This window comes from Antechinus flavipes, chromosome 3, assembly GCF_016432865.1.
Source record: "Antechinus flavipes isolate AdamAnt ecotype Samford, QLD, Australia chromosome 3, AdamAnt_v2, whole genome shotgun sequence".
Classification (NCBI taxonomy): domain Eukaryota; kingdom Metazoa; phylum Chordata; class Mammalia; order Dasyuromorphia; family Dasyuridae; genus Antechinus; species Antechinus flavipes.
Window position 1 is genome coordinate 623,604,100 of NC_067400.1, and position 19,035 is coordinate 623,623,134.

General features: G+C 46.4%; 1 protein-coding gene across 1 annotated transcript in view; it reads left to right on the top strand.

The window, feature by feature from the left end:
* The first annotated feature begins 12,857 nt into the window (after positions 1-12,857).
* Positions 12,858-19,035, top strand: part of LOC127557616 (leukocyte immunoglobulin-like receptor subfamily A member 6) — a 65,063-nt gene continuing 58,885 nt past the window's right edge. The window contains exons 1-6 of the mRNA XM_051990926.1: positions 12,858-12,973; positions 13,191-13,226; positions 13,406-13,690; positions 15,019-15,312; positions 16,451-16,616; positions 16,726-16,835. Of these exons, the coding sequence (XP_051846886.1) occupies positions 12,940-12,973; positions 13,191-13,226; positions 13,406-13,690; positions 15,019-15,312; positions 16,451-16,616; positions 16,726-16,835 (925 nt within the window). The 5' untranslated portion in view covers positions 12,858-12,939. The remainder of the gene's footprint in view (positions 12,974-13,190; positions 13,227-13,405; positions 13,691-15,018; positions 15,313-16,450; positions 16,617-16,725; positions 16,836-19,035) is intronic.

Consider the following 19,035-nt stretch of genomic DNA (forward strand, 5'->3'; position numbering starts at 1 on the left):
ACTCTTTCATATGAGTGGTAATAGTTTCAATTTCATCCTCTGAAAATTGTCTGTTCATATCCTTTGACCATTTATCAATTGGAGAACGGCTTGATTTCTTATAAATTTGAGTCAGTTCTCTATATATTTTGGAAATGAGGCCTTTATCAGAACCTTTAACTGTGAAAATGTTTTCCCAGTTTGTTGCTTCCCTTCTAATCTTGTTTGCATTAGTTTTATTTGTACAAAGGCTTTTTAATTTGATGTAATCAAAATTTTCTATTTTGTGATCAGTAATGGTCTCTAGCTCATCTTTGGACACAAATTTCTTTCTCCTCCACAAGTCTGAGAGATAAACTATTCTATGTTCCTCTAATTTATTTATAATCTCGTTCTTTATGCCTAGGTCATAGACCCATTTTGATCTTATCTTGGTGTATGGTGTTAAGTGTGGGTCCATGCCTAATTTCTGCCATACTAATTTCCAATTATCCCAGCAGTTTTTATCAAATAATGAATTCTTTTCCCAGAAGTTAGGGGCTTTGGGTTTGTCAAACACTAGATTGCTATAGTTGACTATTCTGTCTTGTGAACCTAGCCTTTTCCACTGATCCACTAATCTATTTTTTAGCCAATACCAAATGGTTTTGGTGACTGCTGCTTTATAATATAATTTTAGATCAGGTACAGCTAGGCCACCTTCATTTGATTTTTTTTTCATTAATTCCCTTGAGATTCTCGACTTTTTATTGTTCCATATGAATTTTGTTATTATTTTTTCTAGATCATTAAAATATTTTCTTGGAAGTCTGATTGGTATAGCACTAAATAAATAGACTAGTTTAGGGAGTATTGTCATCTTTATTATATTCGCTCGGCCAATCCAAGAGCACTTAATATTTTTCCAATTATTTAAGTCTGACTTTATTTGTGTGGAAACTTTTTTTGTAATTTTGCTCATATAATTCCTGACTTTCCTTTGGTAGATAGATTCCCAACTATTTTATGGTATCAACAGTTATTTTGAATGGAATTTCTCTTTGTATCTCTTGCTGTTGGATTTTGTTGGTGATGTATAAAAATGCTGAGGATTTGTGGGGATTTATTTTGTAGCCAGCTACTTTGCTAAACTTATGAATTATTTCTAATAGCTTTTTAGTAGAATCTCTGGGGTTCTCTAGGTATACCATCATATCATTTGCAAAGAGTGATAGTTTGGTTTCCTCATTGCCTACTCTAATTCCTTTAATCTCTTTCTCGACTCTTATTGCCGAGGCTAGTGTTTCTAATATGATATTGAATAATAATGGTGATAGTGGGCAACCTTGCTTCAATCCAGCTCTTACTGGGAAAGATTCCAGTTTTTCCCCATTGCATATGATGCTTACTGACGGTTTTAAATATATGCTCCTGACTATTTTAAAGAAAAGTCCATTTATTCCTATGCTCTCAAGTGTTTTTATTAGGAATGGATGTTGGATTTTATCAAATGCTTTTTCTGCATCTATTGAGATGATCATATGGTTTTTGTTTGGTTGATTATTGATATAGTCAATTATGCTAATAGTTTTCCAAATATTGAACCAGCCCTGCATTCCTGGTATAAATCCTACTTGGTCATAGTGTATTATCCTGGGGATGATTTTCTGTAATCTTTTTGCCAATATTTTATTTAAGATTTTAGCATCAATATTCATTAGGGAGATTGGTCTATAATTTTCTTTCTCTGTTTTCAACCTACCTGGTTTAGGTATCAGTACCATGTCTGTATCATAAAAAGAGTTTGGTAGGACTCCTTCAATCCCTATTTTTTCAAATAGTTTATTTAGCATTGGAGTTAATTGTTCTTTAAATGTTTGATAGAATTCACATGTAAATCCATCTGGTCCTGGGGATTTTTTCTTAGGGAGTTGATTGATAGTTTGTTCTATTTCTTTTTCTGAGATGGGACTGTTTAGGATATTTACTTCTTCCTCTGTTAGTTTGGGCAAGCTATATTTTGGGAGGTATTCTTCTATTTCATTTAAGTTGTCGAATATATTGGCGTAAAGTTGGGCAAAGTAACTCCTAATTGTTGCTCTAATTTCCTCTTCGTTAGTGGCGAGTTGTCCCTTTTCATTTTTAAGACTAACAATTTGATTTTCCTCTTTCCTTTTTTTAATCAGATTTACTAAGGGTTTGTCTATTTTGTTGGTTTTTTCATAGAACCAACTCTTAGTTTTATTAATTAATTCAACAGTTTTTTTTTTACTTTCAATTTTATTGATCTCTCCTTTTATTTTTTAGAATTTCAAGTTTAGTGTTTGACTGGGGGTTTTTAATTTGTTCCTTTTCTAGCATTTTTAGTTGCAAGACCAATTCATTGACCTTCTCTTTCTCTATTTTATACAAATAGGCCTCTAGAGATATGAAATTTCCCCTTATTACCACTTTGGCTGCATCCCATACTCATATGTGGGTAGCCCTGTTTTATAGCAATCAAAATAAAGTCATACCCTCAGCTCAAAAAGTAGTAGAGTATAGCAATCCAGCAAAATATGTTTCTATAAATAGTACTTTGGATCCCTTGGATTTCAGTGAAGTCGGTAAAGAATGTCTAGGTATGAAATGACATTCTGTAGAATCTCCATTGGAGTCCAATTGGAATTCAAGTAATTCTACCACTGGAATATTATTGGCTTGCACCAACATCAAGCCATCTACAAGTGGCTTGGAAGAGAGAGCTGCTTTAGCAGGAGAAGACCATCAAGATGCCCCAGAATTCCAGAGTACTATCTGTTCTTCTAATGAGGTAATTAGAAAAAGAGTGGAACAGGAATTACAAGTAATATAGAGACACCTAATGTTGTGCTTTCTAGTAATGCAAATACCCAAACTAGAGAACCTTCTATTGCTGATGAAAATGAAATTTTACAGAAACTTGTTAACTCAGGAGCAGTCTCTGAAAATGGGATCAATGATCAGACAATGAACTGTGGAACTTCTGTGAACAGAGCTTTAGAAAACAGAGAAGACTCTTTCTATGAAGCACTAGGCACAAAAGCAAGCACATTACAGAACATAACAGAACACAGTAGTCCCAGAAACAAAGTAACAGAGAGTCAGGAGTCATTAGAAAACAAAGATGGTGACTTGGAATATATAATGATCAATTTGGAACCAATTAATTTCACTTTTGAAAAAAAAAATGCCTGTCTACCTATAGAAACAGGATTTTTGCAGGCATACCCACATGGAGGAAGGGAGGGGAAAAATTGGAACAGAAGCGAGTGCAAGGGATAATATTGTATAAAAAAATGACACTGGCATGGATTCTGTCAATATGAAGTTATTATAAAATAAAATAAAAAGGAATAAATTCGTTCTTTGCTCCTGAGTGGAATTAGGATCTGGGATGGAAAAACTTAGAGTTAAATGGCCAGAGCCCCTTTCCTCAAATCCCTCTAGATGGTGCTCAAAGGAGCTTCTGACCAAGAAATCTATCTTCTGAAGATCAAGTTTGCCCAACTTTGAATATATGTGTAAACAGTAAGGAACCAAATTGACAGAAGGAGAGTGCCTGTGCCTGCCTCTGGCTGCCAAAGGCAGAGAAGGGAACAAATGGGGAGTCGGTGCATGTCTGTTAACCCTGTGGTATATATATTATGCTCATCCCTTTTTGTACTTAAAAGGAACTGAACAAAAAGAGTGCCCTTTATTTGGGAAGTGGCTGAATAATAAATTGTAATAAATGAATGTAATGGGATATTTTTGCATCTCAAAAAATGATAACAGTTAATATCAGAGAAAGCTAGGAAGACGTGTATGAATTGGTGCAGATCGAAATCACCAGAAACAGAAGAACAAGTAATACAACAGCATCATCAAGTGATAAGACAAGTTTGAAAGACTTAAGATTCTAATTAGCCCAATGACCATCCGTCACTCCAGAACCATTGATGAAATGTGCTGCTCACCTCTTGACTGAGAGGCAATAGACTCAGAATAAGCCTGACTTTTGGATATGGCCACTATGGGAATTAATTGCTTTACTCTGCATGATTATTTTGCTTGGTGGCTAGTTTGATGGTGAAGGATGGAAAGATTTTTTTGTTCAATTAAAAAAAAAAACACTTTGATGTACGTATATATTCCTATACACGTGCATTTGTATACACACAAATATAAGAGTGTGTGTGTGTGTGTGTGTGTGTGTGTGTGAGAGAGAGAGAGAGAGAGAGAGAGAGAGAGAGAGAGAGAGAGGGAGGGAGGTGGGGGCAGTAAAGAAGCACCAAGTGTTAAGCAAAAGACATACATTTTTGGACATGGCCAGTGACTGTATTTGCTGATTTTGTTTTTCCCTATTTCTCTTGATAGGATGGGAAAAGAGCGAGAGCATAAATCATAAATATTGTTAATTGAATAACAACAAATAACACAAAAGTAAAATAAAAGTGACATTTTAAAAACTTCTTGTTAACTCATTTCCAAATTATATAAAATGAGATCGTAGCAAAGAACACCTATTAAGTTTTTAATGTGAAATGTTATATGGTTTAATTCTATTAATAAATATAATTTTTTTAAATGGGGAGTCAGGGAGAGTGGAGGACATTCCTCTTCCCCCACTCCTTGCCCTTCCCCTCCTCATTCCTTACAGTGCTGCTCATTGTCTACCACAGGTGGGACAATTTTTGGAAAAGAAAGAGAAAAAAAGGAATGGGAGAAATCCTTTCCTCCTCCCTCGGATCTGCTTCTTGTCCTTCCCCCTCCTCATTCCTTGCAGCTGGTCCATCCTTCCATGACCCTTGAGGGGGCCGAGGGTGGGAGAGACCCAGCCAACCTGAGGGAGTCCACCACATCACTGCAGGCTTCTCTCCTGTGAGAACTAAAGCGACTATTTAAACACCAGGAGAGCTTCCCATTCCCCTCACAGTACTATCACTAAACAATTACCACCAAGGAGGGTTCCTCCAGTGTGGTGTTCTCTTCTTTTCTCTAAAATATAATCGTTCTCCTGACTCAAATTTATAAGAAATCAAGCCATTCTCCAATTGAGAAATGGTCAAAGGATATGAACAGACAATTCTCAGATGATGAAATTGAAACTATTACCACTCGTATGAAAGAGTGTTCCAGATCATTATTGATCAGAGAAATGCAAATTAAGACAACTCTGAGATACCACTACACACCTGTCAGATTGGCTAAGATAACAGGAAAAAGTAATGATGAATGTTGGAGGGAATGCGGGAAAACTGAGACACTGATGCATCGTTGGTGGAGTTGTGAACGAATCCAACCATTCTGGAGAGCAATCTGGAATTATGCCCAAAAAGGTATCAAACTCTGCGTACACTTTGATCCAGCAGTGTTTCTATTGGGCTTATATCCCCAAGAAATACTAAAGAAGGGAAAGGGACCTGTATGTGCCAAAATGTTTGTGGCAGCCCTGTTTGTAGTGGCTAGAAACTGGAAAATGAATGGATGCCCATCCATTGGAGAATGGCTGGGTAAATTGTGGTATATGAATGTTATGGAATATTATTGTTCTGTAAGAAATGACCAGCAGGAAGAATACAGAGAAGCTTGGAGAGACTTACATGAACTGATGCTGAGTGAAGTGAGCAGAACCAGGAGATCATTATACACTTCAACAATGATATTGTATGAGAATGTATTCTGATGGAAGTGGATTTCTTTGACACAGAGACCTAACTCAGTTTCAATTGATAAATGATGGACAGCAGCAGCTACACCCAAAGAAAGAACACTGGGAAACGAATATGAACTATTTGCATTTTTGTTTTTCTTCCCGGGTTATTTCTACCTTCTGAATCCAATTCTCCCTGTGCAACAAGAGAACTGTTTGGTTCTGCACACATAGATTGTATCTAGGATATACTGCAACATATCTAACATATATAGGACTGCTTGCCATCTAGGGGAGGGGGTGGAGGGAGGGAGGGGAAAAATTGGAACAGAAGCGAGTGCAAGGGATGTTGGAAAAAATTACCCTGGCATGGGTTCTGTCAATATAAAGTTATCATAAGATAAAATAAAATATTAAAAAATATATATATAATCGTTCTCTGGGAGCCAGTTTCCTGGGGAGCTTCTAGAGGCAGCCTTAGTTTCAGTTCAAAATAATAATCACCTCATATGCAGCCAGGAGTTAAAATCCAGTCCTTTATTGTCTCTTCCAACATAGCCCAGTTAAGCTTTCTTTGCTTCCGAGAGCTCTTGTGGCTAGTCCTTTGCCTCTGCCAGCTTCAGCTTCAGCCTCCAGCTCTTTCTGAATCTGGCTCTGAAATCTCCCAGCTTAATTCTGGCTCTCAATCTCCTAAACTGATTTATTCCACTGACTCTTGACTGAGGCTCTAAGAGCTTCTTATATATGATCTCTTAAAGGTATGAACCCAAAGGTTGACTCCTCCTCTGAGAGAATGGGATTACAATTGTACAATTGTACCTACTTCTCCCCACTTCTCCGAGGGCTCATCAGAAATGTAAGCATTTCCCTCAGCAGTTTAGAGATTGGGAATTTCAAAAGGGACATGAAGAAACTGATTGAGGATTCCTCTGGGGTAGATGAACAATTTAACCAGCTTCTGGGTCCAAACTTATTTACTAGGGAAGAACTGGTAGCAATAGTAGATATTTACAGGAGAAGGACAAGATCAAATCCAAAGGGCAGCGATGAAGGTCTGGCATGTTATCTGTTGGAGAGAGTCAAGGGCAGAGGAGAAGTTCCCATTGACAGACCCTAATTGGGACCATAATTATCTAGTGTATAGAAAGAATATGAGGGAACTTTGTGAGATGATAGTGCAGGGCATTAGGAAAGCTGTCACTAAAAACCAAAAAATAAATAAGGTGACAAGGATTAAACAAGAAAAGGAGGAAGCTCGTTCTACCTTTTTGGACAGGCTAAAGGAGAACATAAGAAAGCTTGAGCCTGTTGGAATGAAGAGGACATTTAGGGCAGCTAGTGGTGCAGTAGATAAAGGCCCAGCCCTGAAGTCAGGAGGACCTGAGTTCAAATCTGGCCCCAGACACTTAACACTTCCTGGTTGTTTGACCCTGGGGAAGTCACCTAATCCCAATTGCCTCAGCAAAAAAATTTTAAAAAAAGAAAAGCCAAGGCTGATTTATAAGAAAGCATTAGCTGGGGAAACTGAAAATAATCTGAGTAGAAATGAGTCAAAGGCGTCCAAATATTCGGACTTCTACCTTTCAAATGGCTGCGCTAAATTCCCTATCTACAGATTTTTCAAACTCTGGTAGATGCTTTAATTATGGACAATTGGGTCCCATGAGAACAAAATTGTATGACTCCAAAGGTTGCACTTCATCACCGTTCAGCAGATAAACCTCTGACTTTAGGTCAGCAGGAAGGACAGACATTGGGAGTCTGAATATCACTCAGAATGATAGGAAACCATTCCCAGGACTAGCCCCAGTCGAACAGCGGGCACGTTTGCTTATTTCTCCTCAAGCTGGGGCTGCAAACAAAATACCTTAAATCCAGGAAGACGGATTGTCCATTAATCCTGGGAGGTAGATGATGTCACCTGAAGATAGCTACAATATCGTAACACTAGCCTAAAAGCATAATAACCCTGGCACTCACATTAATAAATAGAGATGGCAAAGCACATCTTCCACTTGACCCTGGATATTCATTCACACTCTCAGTTATTGACTGGAGTTGGACTCCAACACTCCTCCGTGTATAAGTCTGGTAAACTTTTTAAAATAATGTTACTAGCCCTTAGCAGCGATTAGAATTTGTTACTGGAGATAAAATCTCTTGGGACCGTAACTGATATTCTTTTGAGTTCTGAATTTGATTGGCTGATGATTAAGTCAGTAACTCAGCAATGGAGAGAAATGCCCTAAATTGGTCAGAGGAAGGCCTTCCTGAACGGTCACGGGGGACTCTGATTATGGAATTTCCAAGTTTCTTCATTGATCTGAGAGCCAGGGTTTAAACGCTCTTTCTGCTCGTGTTGCAGTAACACCGGGTGTTTCTAAATTACATAAAAGATATGATGTTGTTACATTGTACCCAGACATTAATATCAAATAGTAACTACCCACAGTAATCTGTGCACCACAAAATAATCCCAAATTGTCTATTTCTGGGGCCTTGTTGCTGTTCCAGGCATTCATCGCCAAAGTTATACTGAATTTCGGGCAAACATGCTTTCCCGATGCTTACATGGTCACCCAGGCGACTCCCAGATCTAGTCCATCCATGTGCTAGCAGCTCTTGCTTAGTCTAAAAGGTCAACATGTCCCATCCTCTGCCTTGGTTGCAGAGAAGTAGTCAGCCTGCCGCACATCAGTCCTCAGCTGCACAGAGTGTGTCAAACCTGCAGGGCTTATTAGGAGCTCTGCTCTCTGCTCACCCGCTGCAGAATTTAGGGAGTTAGTTATTTTCACCTTTACTAGAAAATTAAGAGGAAACCACAACTAAGGCTCTCTGGCAATTGGGAACATTCTAAAGCTGTTAACTAAGCTTTGTGGAGTTATCATCACGGTAAACCGAAAACTAGTCATTACTGTGTGTGGAGCATGAGGGAGGAGCTGAAAGAAGCCTCATCAACTAACCTTCAAGAATGAGGGAGTGCCCCTAAACTAATCTATTTATTTAGTGCTATACCAATCAGACTTCCAAGAAAATATTTTAATGATCTAGAAAAAATAACAACAAAATTCATATGGAACAATAAGAAGTCGAGAATCTCAAAGGAATTAATGAAAAAAAAATCAAATGAAGGTGGCCTAGCTGTACCTGATCTAAAATTATATTATAAAGCAGCAGTCACCAAAACCATCTGGTATTGGCTAAGAAATAGATTAGTGCATCAGTGGAAAAGGCTAGGTTCACAAGACAGAATAGTCAACTATAGCAATCTAGTGTTTGACAAACCCAAAGCCCCTAACTTCTGGGAAAAGAATTCATTATTTGATAAAAACTGCTGGGATAATTGGAAATTAGTATGGCAGAAATTAGGCATGGACCCACACTTAACACCATATACCAAGATAAGATCAAAATGGGTCCATGACCTAGGCATAAAGAACGAGATTATAAATAAATTAGAGGAACATAGAATAGTTTATCTCTCAGACTTGTGGAGGAGAAAGAAATTTGTAACCAAAGATGAACTAGAGACCATTACTGATCACAAAATAGAAAATTTTGATTACATCAAATTAAAAAGCCTTTGTACAAACAAAACTAATGCAAACAAGATTAGAAGGGAAGCAACAAACTGGGAAAACATCTTCACAGTTAAAGGTTCTGATAAAGGCCTCATTTCCAAAACACATAGAGGATTGACTCTAATTTATAAGAAATCAAGCCATTCTCCAATTGATAAATGGTCAAAGGATATGAACAGACAATTTTCAGAAGATGAAATTGAAACTATTACCACTCACATGAAAGAGTGTTCCAAATCATTATTGATCAGAGAAATGCAAATTAAGACAACTCTGAGATACCACTACACACCTGTCAGATTGGCTAAAATGACAGGAAAAAATAATGATGAATGTTGGAGGGGATGCGGGAAACCTGGGACACTGATGCATTGTTGGTAGAGTTGTGAACGAATCCAACCATTCTGGAGAGCAATCTGGAATTATGCCCAAAAAATTATCAAATTGTGCATACCCTTTGATCCAGCAGTGTTTCTATTGGGCTTATATCCCAAAGAAATACTAAAGAAGGGAAAGGGACCTGTATGTGCCAAAATGTTTGTAGCAGCCCTGTTTGTAGTGGCTAGAAGCTGGAAAATGAATGGATGCCCATCAATAGGAGAATGGTTGAGTAAATTGTGGTATATGAACGTTATGGAATATTATTGTTCTGTAAGGAATGACCAGCAGGATGAATACAGAGAGGCTTGGAGAGACCTACATGGACTGATGCTAAGTGAGATGAGCAGAACCAGGAGATCATTATACACTTCGACAACGATATTGTATGAGGACATATTTTGATGGAAGTGGATTTCTTTGACAAAGAGACCTGAGTCTCAATTGATAAATGACGGACAAAAGCAGCTACATCCAAAGAAAGAACACTGGGACACGAATGTGAACTATCTGCATTTTTGTTTTTCTTCCCGGGTTATTTATACCTTCTGAATCCAATTCTCCCTATGCAACAAGAGAACTGTTCGGTTCTGCAAACATATATTGTATCTAGGATATACTGCAACATATCCAACATATAAAGGACTGCTTGCCATCTAGGGGAGGGGGTGGAGGGAGGGAGGGGAAAAAAATTGGAACAGAAACGAGTGCAAAGGATAATGTTGTAAAAAAAAAATTACCCTGGCATGGATTCTGTCAATATAAAGTAATTATTAAATAAAAATTAAAAAAAAAAGAATGAGGGAGTGCAGCACTCTTTTTCCCCTTCACAGAGTGGGGGGGGGGGCTATCAAACAGCACAGCCCAGCAAAGTGCTAAGAACAGCAGGGGTGGGAAACAGCAAGCTCAGCCCCCTGCCTGGGTCTCTGTGGACTCCCCTTCATTTGTGAGCTTGCCAGGTTTCTAGGAACCATCAGGGTGAGCAGGGTCATCAGCCCCGAGAACTGAGACTGTTTAGGATTTATAGTTTCCCAACAAGGAACGTGTTCACTAAGAATCCCCAAGCTGGTGTTGATGAGGTTTAGATTTGGGGAACCCAAAAGAAATTAAGGTTTCTGGTGGTCAGAGAGTTAAATAAGGTCTAGTGGCAGGTTCAGGGTTCAGGGAATCAAATGGAAAGGTTTGGTTCCCCTGAAACCCCTCAGGATTTGGCACAAGAGTAGAGAGTTTGGAGGACTCCCTTCTGGTGGGGCAGAGGCTCCCTATAGAGGAATTCATAGACCCAAAAACCTAGATTGATAAAAGAGGTTTATTATGGGGATTGGAAGTTAGGTTAAAGCTAGTTAACCTAAAGTCTAGTTAAGGAAATAGGTGAAGGTAAAGAGAGGATGGCACTGGAAAGAATATTCCAGTGGGCAGAGGTCCTTGGCACGCCAAGCATGGCATGGCTGGCATACTTGGAACCTCTGCAAAGGGAGGGTTTTAATTTGACTCTTTTATAATAGGGGCCTTTGGCTATAAGCTGAAGGGGGGTCATGGGGGGAGTTCCAGGTTGGCTCCTGGCTGGGTTTCAGCTTTGAGCTGAAATTTGAACTGAATTCAATGAGTTTCAGGACTGAGCCGACTCCACCCAGATAACAAGGATGGAACTGTTTGTCCTTGGGGCGGGGCCCCTCACTGAGGCAGAGTGGAAGGAGATTTTCTCCTTTAAGGATTTCCAGGATTTGGGGGTCCCCTCTTCCGTTTGATGATTGATCCTTCGCACCAGGTGAGTTTAAACATAAAAGTCATTAAACAGAATCTCCAACATGTGTGAGTCATGGGAGACTTTTAAGAATAACTAAATGGAGCCCATGGCACCTTCCGGGTCTGACCCAGCTCTAAGCTCCCACGGAGCCGCCTCCTGCCTCCTTCAGGCCCTTAGGAACAAGTTGTGCTCACCCTCCCATTCTGCCATGGAAAGTTGGCTTCTTCTCTGCCAGGGATCCCCCTCCAGCACCAGTGGTTACCCTCAACCGGGCTTAGGCCGCTGCCAGAAAGGTTTTGCCAGATGTGGCCATGAGGGGGCGAAAGGGACCCCAGCAAAGGGAGGCCAGGTGTTTGGGAGCTGGGGGGCTCCCGGGGAGAGGCCTGAACTGCCGTCCAAGGCACTGCCTGAGACACGCAGGGAGAAGCACTGACCCCTTAGATGGACCTTTGCTTCTTGAGTGGGGCTTTGGGGCTTCTCCACTTCCTTGCATTGACAAGATTCTCCTGGGCCCAGATCCTGTAGCAGATCAGATGGCCAGGTTACCATGGCAACCTCTGAGCTCGTTTTCCCCCATAAAAGAACCTACTTGTCCCCCCTTCTCCGAGGCCTCATCAGAAACGCCCCCATTATGTGGGGCACAAACCCTCCAGGCCCCTCGCCTGCCTTGGGCATCCTTGCCCTTCTTAATGGCCGCTTCCTCTAAGGAACTTAACCTTTGTCTTCCTCCCTGTTAATGGCTAAAAGTCCCTTTGGGAAATGAGTCTCCTCCCAGCAGTGTCCCAAAATCTTTGCCTCTGGCTTTGAAAAAGGGCTAAGGCTCCAATAGTTTTGAGGCACCTTGCAAACCTCGCCCTGAGTCCCAATAAGTTTGGGGTCCAATCGCACAGTCCAGCAGCCACAGGGGGCGCCACAGCTTCCTGGAGCCACAGAATTGTCTGACTTGAGAACCCCAAGGGTAGATGAGCAGCCCCCACACTGGAGGAGCAGCTTCTCCCTGAGCGCCCCATACACCCCAAAAGGAGGCTTCCTGTCCCGGGACTTAACCCTCCAGTCTGGGGCCAGCGGGGAGTCCCAGGCCTCCCATCCCCAGAAGGCAGAGGCCCAGGCCGGCCCGAGGATGGGCTGGAGACAATAAGGTTCTTGGGGAAAATTCAGAACAGACGCCCCGGGGCCCTAAGGGAGCAGCCCCTTATCTGGAGGTTTAGCTTTAACCCCTTAGTGACCAGCACCTGAGAAGGCTCTGCTGGGTTGGGATTGGGCCCAGTCTCAGAGAGCCAGGGCTGGGGGCAGGTTCAGGCTGAAGTCAGGACCTGGTCCCCAGGGTCAGATTCACAGACCCCAAGGAGCCCAACGCCTGCCATTTGGGGGGGTTTGGGGAGGCTGACACCTCACGCTTCCCCAAGGATCTTTCCTGGGTTCTGGGGCCTGAATTAGCAAGAATTGCTCCATCTGTCACAAGGTGACTGCCCCCACCCCTCCCCCACAGCGTGGGGCCAGCAAGGAGGCAGCACCCACAAAGAGGAAGGGGAAGCTTGGGAACCTCAGAGCAGAGCCAGCCCTGCTCCCGTCCTGTGCCTCAGTCCGGGTCAGCCAGCAGCCCCCCTCCCACTGGGACCACCATGAGCCCAGCCCTCTCTGCCCTGCTGTGCCTCGGTGAGTCCCAAGAAGCCCCCACGATGGAGGGGACATTATAGAGCCCCAGGTCCCACAGGCCCCACCCCCGTGTATGGGGGAGAAGAGGGCTGATAAGCTGGAGATCAGCCAGCAAGATGGGGGAGAGGGGGAGAGGAGCTGGAAGCTCGGGGAGTGGGGGGAGAAGGGGAGGAGGGAGTGGGGACTGACCAACAGTAATCAGGGTCCTCTCTGCCAGGGCTGTGTCTGGGCCACAGGACGAGAGCGCAGGAAGGTGAGTCCCTACCCACTCCTTCCTCTCTTCCTCCCCTTCCCCCCCCCAGAGCAGACAGCTCCCCAGGAGAGGGAGGTGGGGGGTCTGGGCTGGACTGGCAGGGCTTGAAGGGGGGACCCAGTTCGGGGGAGCATAGACAGGGGGATCCCCCGGAGCTGACACCTCTCATTCCCTTGCAGACGAGCTCCCCAGACCCTCTCTCAGGGCAGAGAATGGGTCCCTGGTGCCCCTCGGGAGAAGGGTGACCTTCAGGTGCCGGGGGTCACCGGGGGCTGCTGAATACTTTCTGGTGAAATATCTGGGATCTGGATTCCAACGTATCGACTCCGAGCTGTCACAGGAAGTTGAGGTCGAGTTTTCCATCCCATGGATGACACTGAATCACATAGGGAACTACTCCTGCCGCTACAGAACAGCGTCCAACTGGTCAGAGCTCAGTGACCCCCTGGAGCTGGTGGTCACGGGTGAGGAAGTCCCGGTCACTCCTTCCCTCGGGCAGGGCTGGCGCGGGGTCCCAGCAGCCCCTGAGCTCCTCCCCAGCCCAGCCTGGTCCCGAGCTGCCCTCTGACCCTGCCCTTCTGTCCTTTCCCTTGTCCCTGCCTCTGCTCTCCCTCCGGGGCTAGAAGTGGGGGAAGGGAGTCAGCATTTATGCAGCACCTACTGTGTGCCAAGCCCTTTACATTACTGTTCCATGATAACTCTGACTGATGGGGGGGGGGCAGAGGGAGGAGTGGGAACTGAGGCAAACACAGAGGAAGTGACTAACACAAGATCATCTTGCTGGAAAGTGTCTGAGGCTGGATTTGAACTCAGGACCTTCCTGACTCCAGGCCAGGGTTCCAGACTCTGCACCTCCAGCTGCCTCAGTCAAGTCCCATCTTGGGCCAGAGTGGAGGCGGGAGGTTCAGCTCGGGGCTCAGGAGCCCAGACAAAGCTGGTGCTTCCCTCTCTCAAGCCAGAGGAGAGGGGAGGGGCCGGCTGCTGCTCTGTGCCCTCCCCCAGGCCAGACCTAGGAGGGGGGAGAAAGGGGGGTCTCCTCTGGGTAGCCTCAGGGGTCTCTGTGGGAGGTCGGGATAAAAGGGAACCGGGAATCCCAGCCAAGCCTCTTATCGTCCTTCCCAGGGACCTGCCCAGGGTCCGCAGGGACAGCAGCCTCTGATTGGGGGTGACAGCCAGCCCACTCGGGCCATAACCGGCCATAACTGCCCCCTCTACAACCCTCCCCCAAGGCAGAGATTCTATGAGAGAGGACCAGGGCCTGGAGCTCCCAGCCCCCTGCCAGGGAAGTGACCGAGGCTCCTTTCCCAGAACTGAGCCAGATTTGTCTGTCTCTCTGTGTCTCTCTTTCTGTCTCTGTCTCTCTGTCTCTCTGTCTCTCTCTCTCTCTCTCCCCCCCCCCTGTATCTGTGTCTGTGTGTTTCTGTTTGAGTGTTTGTCTCTCTGTCTTTGTCTGTCTCTCTCTCCCCCCCCCTTTCTCTCCTTCTCTCTATTTCTCCCTCTCTCTTTGTGTCTGTATCTGTCTCTGTGTCTCTATCTCTCTGTCTCCATGTCTCTCTCTCTGTCTCTCTGTCTCTCTCTCTCTCCCCCCCCACTTTCCTTTCTCCCCCCCCCCCCAGGTTTCCAAGATCATTCTCCTACCCAAAAAGCTGGGAGATTTCCTTTCTTCTTTCAGCCCCAGGCTGGGGTCTAGGTAGACAAAGGCCAACCCCACCCCCACCCCCTCAGCAGCCAGATCTGCCCCCACCCTGAAAGAGAAGCCTTAGAGCCCTAACTTCCGCCTCTGTTCCCCCAGGTAGATATCTGTCACCCTCCCTCTCAGCCTGGCCCAACTCCACGGTGGCCCCAGGACACAACGTGACCCTCCAGTGCCGTTCGCAGCTGCCCCAAGATCAGTGTGTCCTGTACAAGGACCGAGCACAGGTCACCCAGGCCTCGGCCCAGCCCCGTGCAAGGGGCTCTCAGGCGAGTTTCACCATCCTTGCTGTGAACTCCACCCACGGAGGGACGTACCGATGCTACAGCTTTCAGAGTCGCTCCCCCCATCAGTGGTCATCCCCCAGTAACCTCCTGGAGCTCAGGGTCACAGGTGAGAGACCCCGGCCCTCCCCCTCCCTCCCAGCCCTGCCTGGTCCAGGGGAACAAGACTGCCTGCTCAGGCCCAGTCCCAGGGGCCCCCAGGGGCCAGGAGGGCTTGGGGGAGGCTCAGAGGGAGGCAGGGAGGGTCTGGGCAATGGGTCGTGCTCAGAGAAGGCCCTAGACTCTGGGACCTCTGCTCCCTCACCTCTAGACCCCTCCCCATTAGCTGCCAGCCCAGTTACCCACATACAGACAATATCTCCAGGTCCCAGGAAAGGGGCTGGATGATGGCAAAGTAGGCTGGGGGTGACTCGGTGGGGGAGAGTAATACCCACAAACCCCTCAACCTTTCTCCTCTTTGCGCCTGGAACCTCAAAGGATCCTCCCCTCCCCCACAGCCCTGGGAATCCCCCAGCTCTGACCCCCTCCCCACCCAGTGAGTAACAGGCATCCTCAGCACAGGGAGGGAGTCTCTGTTCCTCTCCTGCTCCTGCAGCCTAAGCCAGGGATGGGTCCCCCCTGTCTCAGAGCGTGAGGAGGGATGGAGGCCTGGGACACAGGCAGGAGGAACTCCAAGCTGGGAAGGAGGAACATGGCTGCCAGCAAGGGGCTGGGGAGGTGGGAGCAGTGATGGATGAGGCAGCCCCAACCTGCTCCCTTCTCTCTCCTCCCCATCAGTCCCCGGGGCCTTCGCCCCCCCTCACCCACGCAGCCACAGCAGGGACTATGGGGAGGGGGCTCTGCTTCTGCCATCCCTGGCATGGCCAGGCTCACACAGAGAGGAAGTGGCTGAGGCGGGATCTGAACTCGGCTCTTCCTCCCCACAAGCTTCATGCTCTGCCCACTCCCCGAGCTGGTCCCAACATGGCAGAAGATGAAGAAGGAGGGGGAGGAGAGGAAGTGAGGGCGAGGGGAAGAGGGACCTGGGCCTGACACGGGGGCCTGCAGAGGAAGCCCTGAGGGGGACGAGGAAGGAGGGAAGCTGCCTCAGCCCCTTCCCCAGCCTCCCAGCCAGGGAGTGACCAGGACTCCCAGCCCAGGGACAGGGGCTGGGGCCGGGCCTGGGGTGGGAGGAATCCTGCCCCCCCCCATGAGGTCCAAAGATTAGAGGCCTCGTCCCCCTCCCAGTGACTTCTCTCCCCTCCCAGGTCCTGCAGCCCAGGATTACACGGTGGGCAACGTCATCCGCCTCAGTCTGGCCGGGCTGGTGCTCGTCCTCCTGGGGGTCCTGCTGGCTGAAGCCTGGAACAGCTGCAGGGGATGCCCAGGGGGGGCTCCCGCATCTTCTGACAGAGGGGAAGCCGGGGCTGGGGGGCCCTGAAGGCTCGGATCCCAAAGACTCCCGGAGTCCTGCCCACACCCAGAGAGAGGAAGGGCCCAGCATTTGGGGGGGTCTACACCAGTCTCATCATTGGGTGGCGAGTGTCCACACCATCCCCATCAAGCGTCCGGCAGGAGCCATCCACCTGAGCCTTCTCCCGAACAGCTTTGGCCATCATGGCTCTGGGGGCCCTAGGCCCACCCTGACCAGCGGTAAGACCCCTTGCTTCCCCCATGACCTCTCCCAAATCGGATTCCCCACGCCCGGGACAAGCCCGCCCTCCGCTGGCCCCGCCCACAAACGCTCTCCCTGCCCCCATCCCGAGCTCTCCTCTCACCGCTGCCTGGAGTTGCAGACCCGGCTCCTGACGTTCACAAGAAGGCATTTGCAGCCCAGGGTCCCTGTGACCCGAGTCAACCTTCCTGTGGGATCTAAAGGCGCTGCCCTCGCTGCCACCTGGAGCTGCTTCATCACAGCCCGAGGCTCTTGTCTCAGATGCTCAATGTGCCCCTTGCCCGTGATCACCAGTGCCCCCAGAGGGCGCCCTTCCCCCAAAAGGCCAGTGGTCCTGATTCTCTCCTCAAAGGTCCAGATTTTGCTCCATGGCCCTGCCTGGGGGAGATGTGAGTGGAGTCAGTGGGAGGGGGGAGAGGGGAGAGGAGGGAGAGAAGAGACATCCGCTCTTTTGTTATCCAGCTGCTGCAGAAAGGCGCCATTCCAGCCCCTGCCAGGGAGAAGCACCCAGGACAGGAGCTGCCCGTCTCCACTGGGTCCTGGGGGAATTTCCCCTTGGCTGAGACTCAGCTCTCCTTCTTCTGGCTGAGCTGAGCCACCTCCTTCCCAGAGGGAGAAAGACCTTTGCCCGTTTACCTGCCCCATGTGCTCCCATGGATCCCTTCTCTCAGTTCCGTGCTGCCGTTCACCTGCATAAATGGTTCTTCGCTATTGGCTGAGCTTATTCACTGTGGAATTGGCATCCGGAGGGAAGGGAGCCCAGCCCCCCATAGGCAGCTTGGGGCCCTCCTTGCCCACTGAGGGATAGAGACCGGGAGGGCTTGAAGCTAAAAGGCATTTGTGAGCAACGTATGGAATGGTATTTCCATATAGGGACCAAGACAAAGGTCACATCTGCTGACCAAGTTAGTTGTACAAAAGAAGCTCTCGAACCACTGAACTCACAAACTGACAAAAATCACCCAGAACAAGAAGGGAGGAAAGGCAACTGCAAGCACGGAGTGTTCATGCTTAAGGAGTCATTGGCAACCCCAAAGGGGGAGCTTCTGCCATTTCGAACATGGATTGCCTGGTGAGGGAGGGCTAACATGTCCAAGAGAAACATGCAGTGAGAGGACCAGGAAGTGTGTTAACATTGTCCTCCCCAGACAGTTGGGGTGATGAGGGAGGGACTCTTTGCTTCTAGATAAAAAATAAAAGGCTCAGTCCTGCATCTATAAGTATGGTAACCTTGCCCCCCCCCAAGAGCACAGTCTATTTTTTGCAAGAACCATAAATAAAGCAACGTCCTTGTGCAAAAATGTTGGCAGCAGCTCTTCTTGTGGTAACAAAGAATTGGAAAATAAGTAGATGCCCAGCAGTTGGCGAATGGCTGGACAAGCTGTGGTACATGAAGGTTGTGGAATATTATTGCTCTATAAAAACTGATGAACCAGCCAATTTTAGAAAGTCCTGGGAAGATTTACACTAATTGATGGTGAGCCAGACAAGCAGGACCAGGGATACATTGCAGCAAGATGTGCCATCATCAACTCTGAAAGACTTGTTCTTCTCGGTGGTTCATTGATCCAGAGACATCCCACTAGACTTTGCACAGAAAATGCCATCTGCACCCAGAAAAAATCTGAGGAGACTGAATGTAAACCAACACATGCGATGTTCGCTTCTTTTTTTTCCATTGTTTTATCTCTCCTATGTTTTTTTTATTTCTTCCCTTTTGCTCTGATCCTTCTCTCCCAACATGATTCATAAAACAATGTGTGTTAAAAATAAGAAATAAAAGAGAGAAAGTGTGGTTCCATGAGTGTATGGCTTTGGGTGAGGGAAAATGAGTGCTTACTGTTAAATCTGGCAGAGTTGAGGAAGATCCAGAGACAGAGCTTGAAAGCTGAGAATACGGTCATGACAGCATCCCCAGCAAGCTTCTCTGACCACTTTGGGTCCCAAACCCAAGCTATTTGGGACAAAACGGAAAGATATGTCGAACATCCGGAAGTCGGGTCTACAACTCCAGGCAGCAAAAGTCTTGGGCTGAAAAAACTAGTTCTGTGTGTGGGACAGCAACTTTCATACCAATTCATATCAGAGACTCTCAAGGGAAAAAGAAAAAATAAGGATTTATTACCATTTGGGGAGGAAGGGCAACTCCCAACAGACAAGGTTTCAGTAGAGGAATGC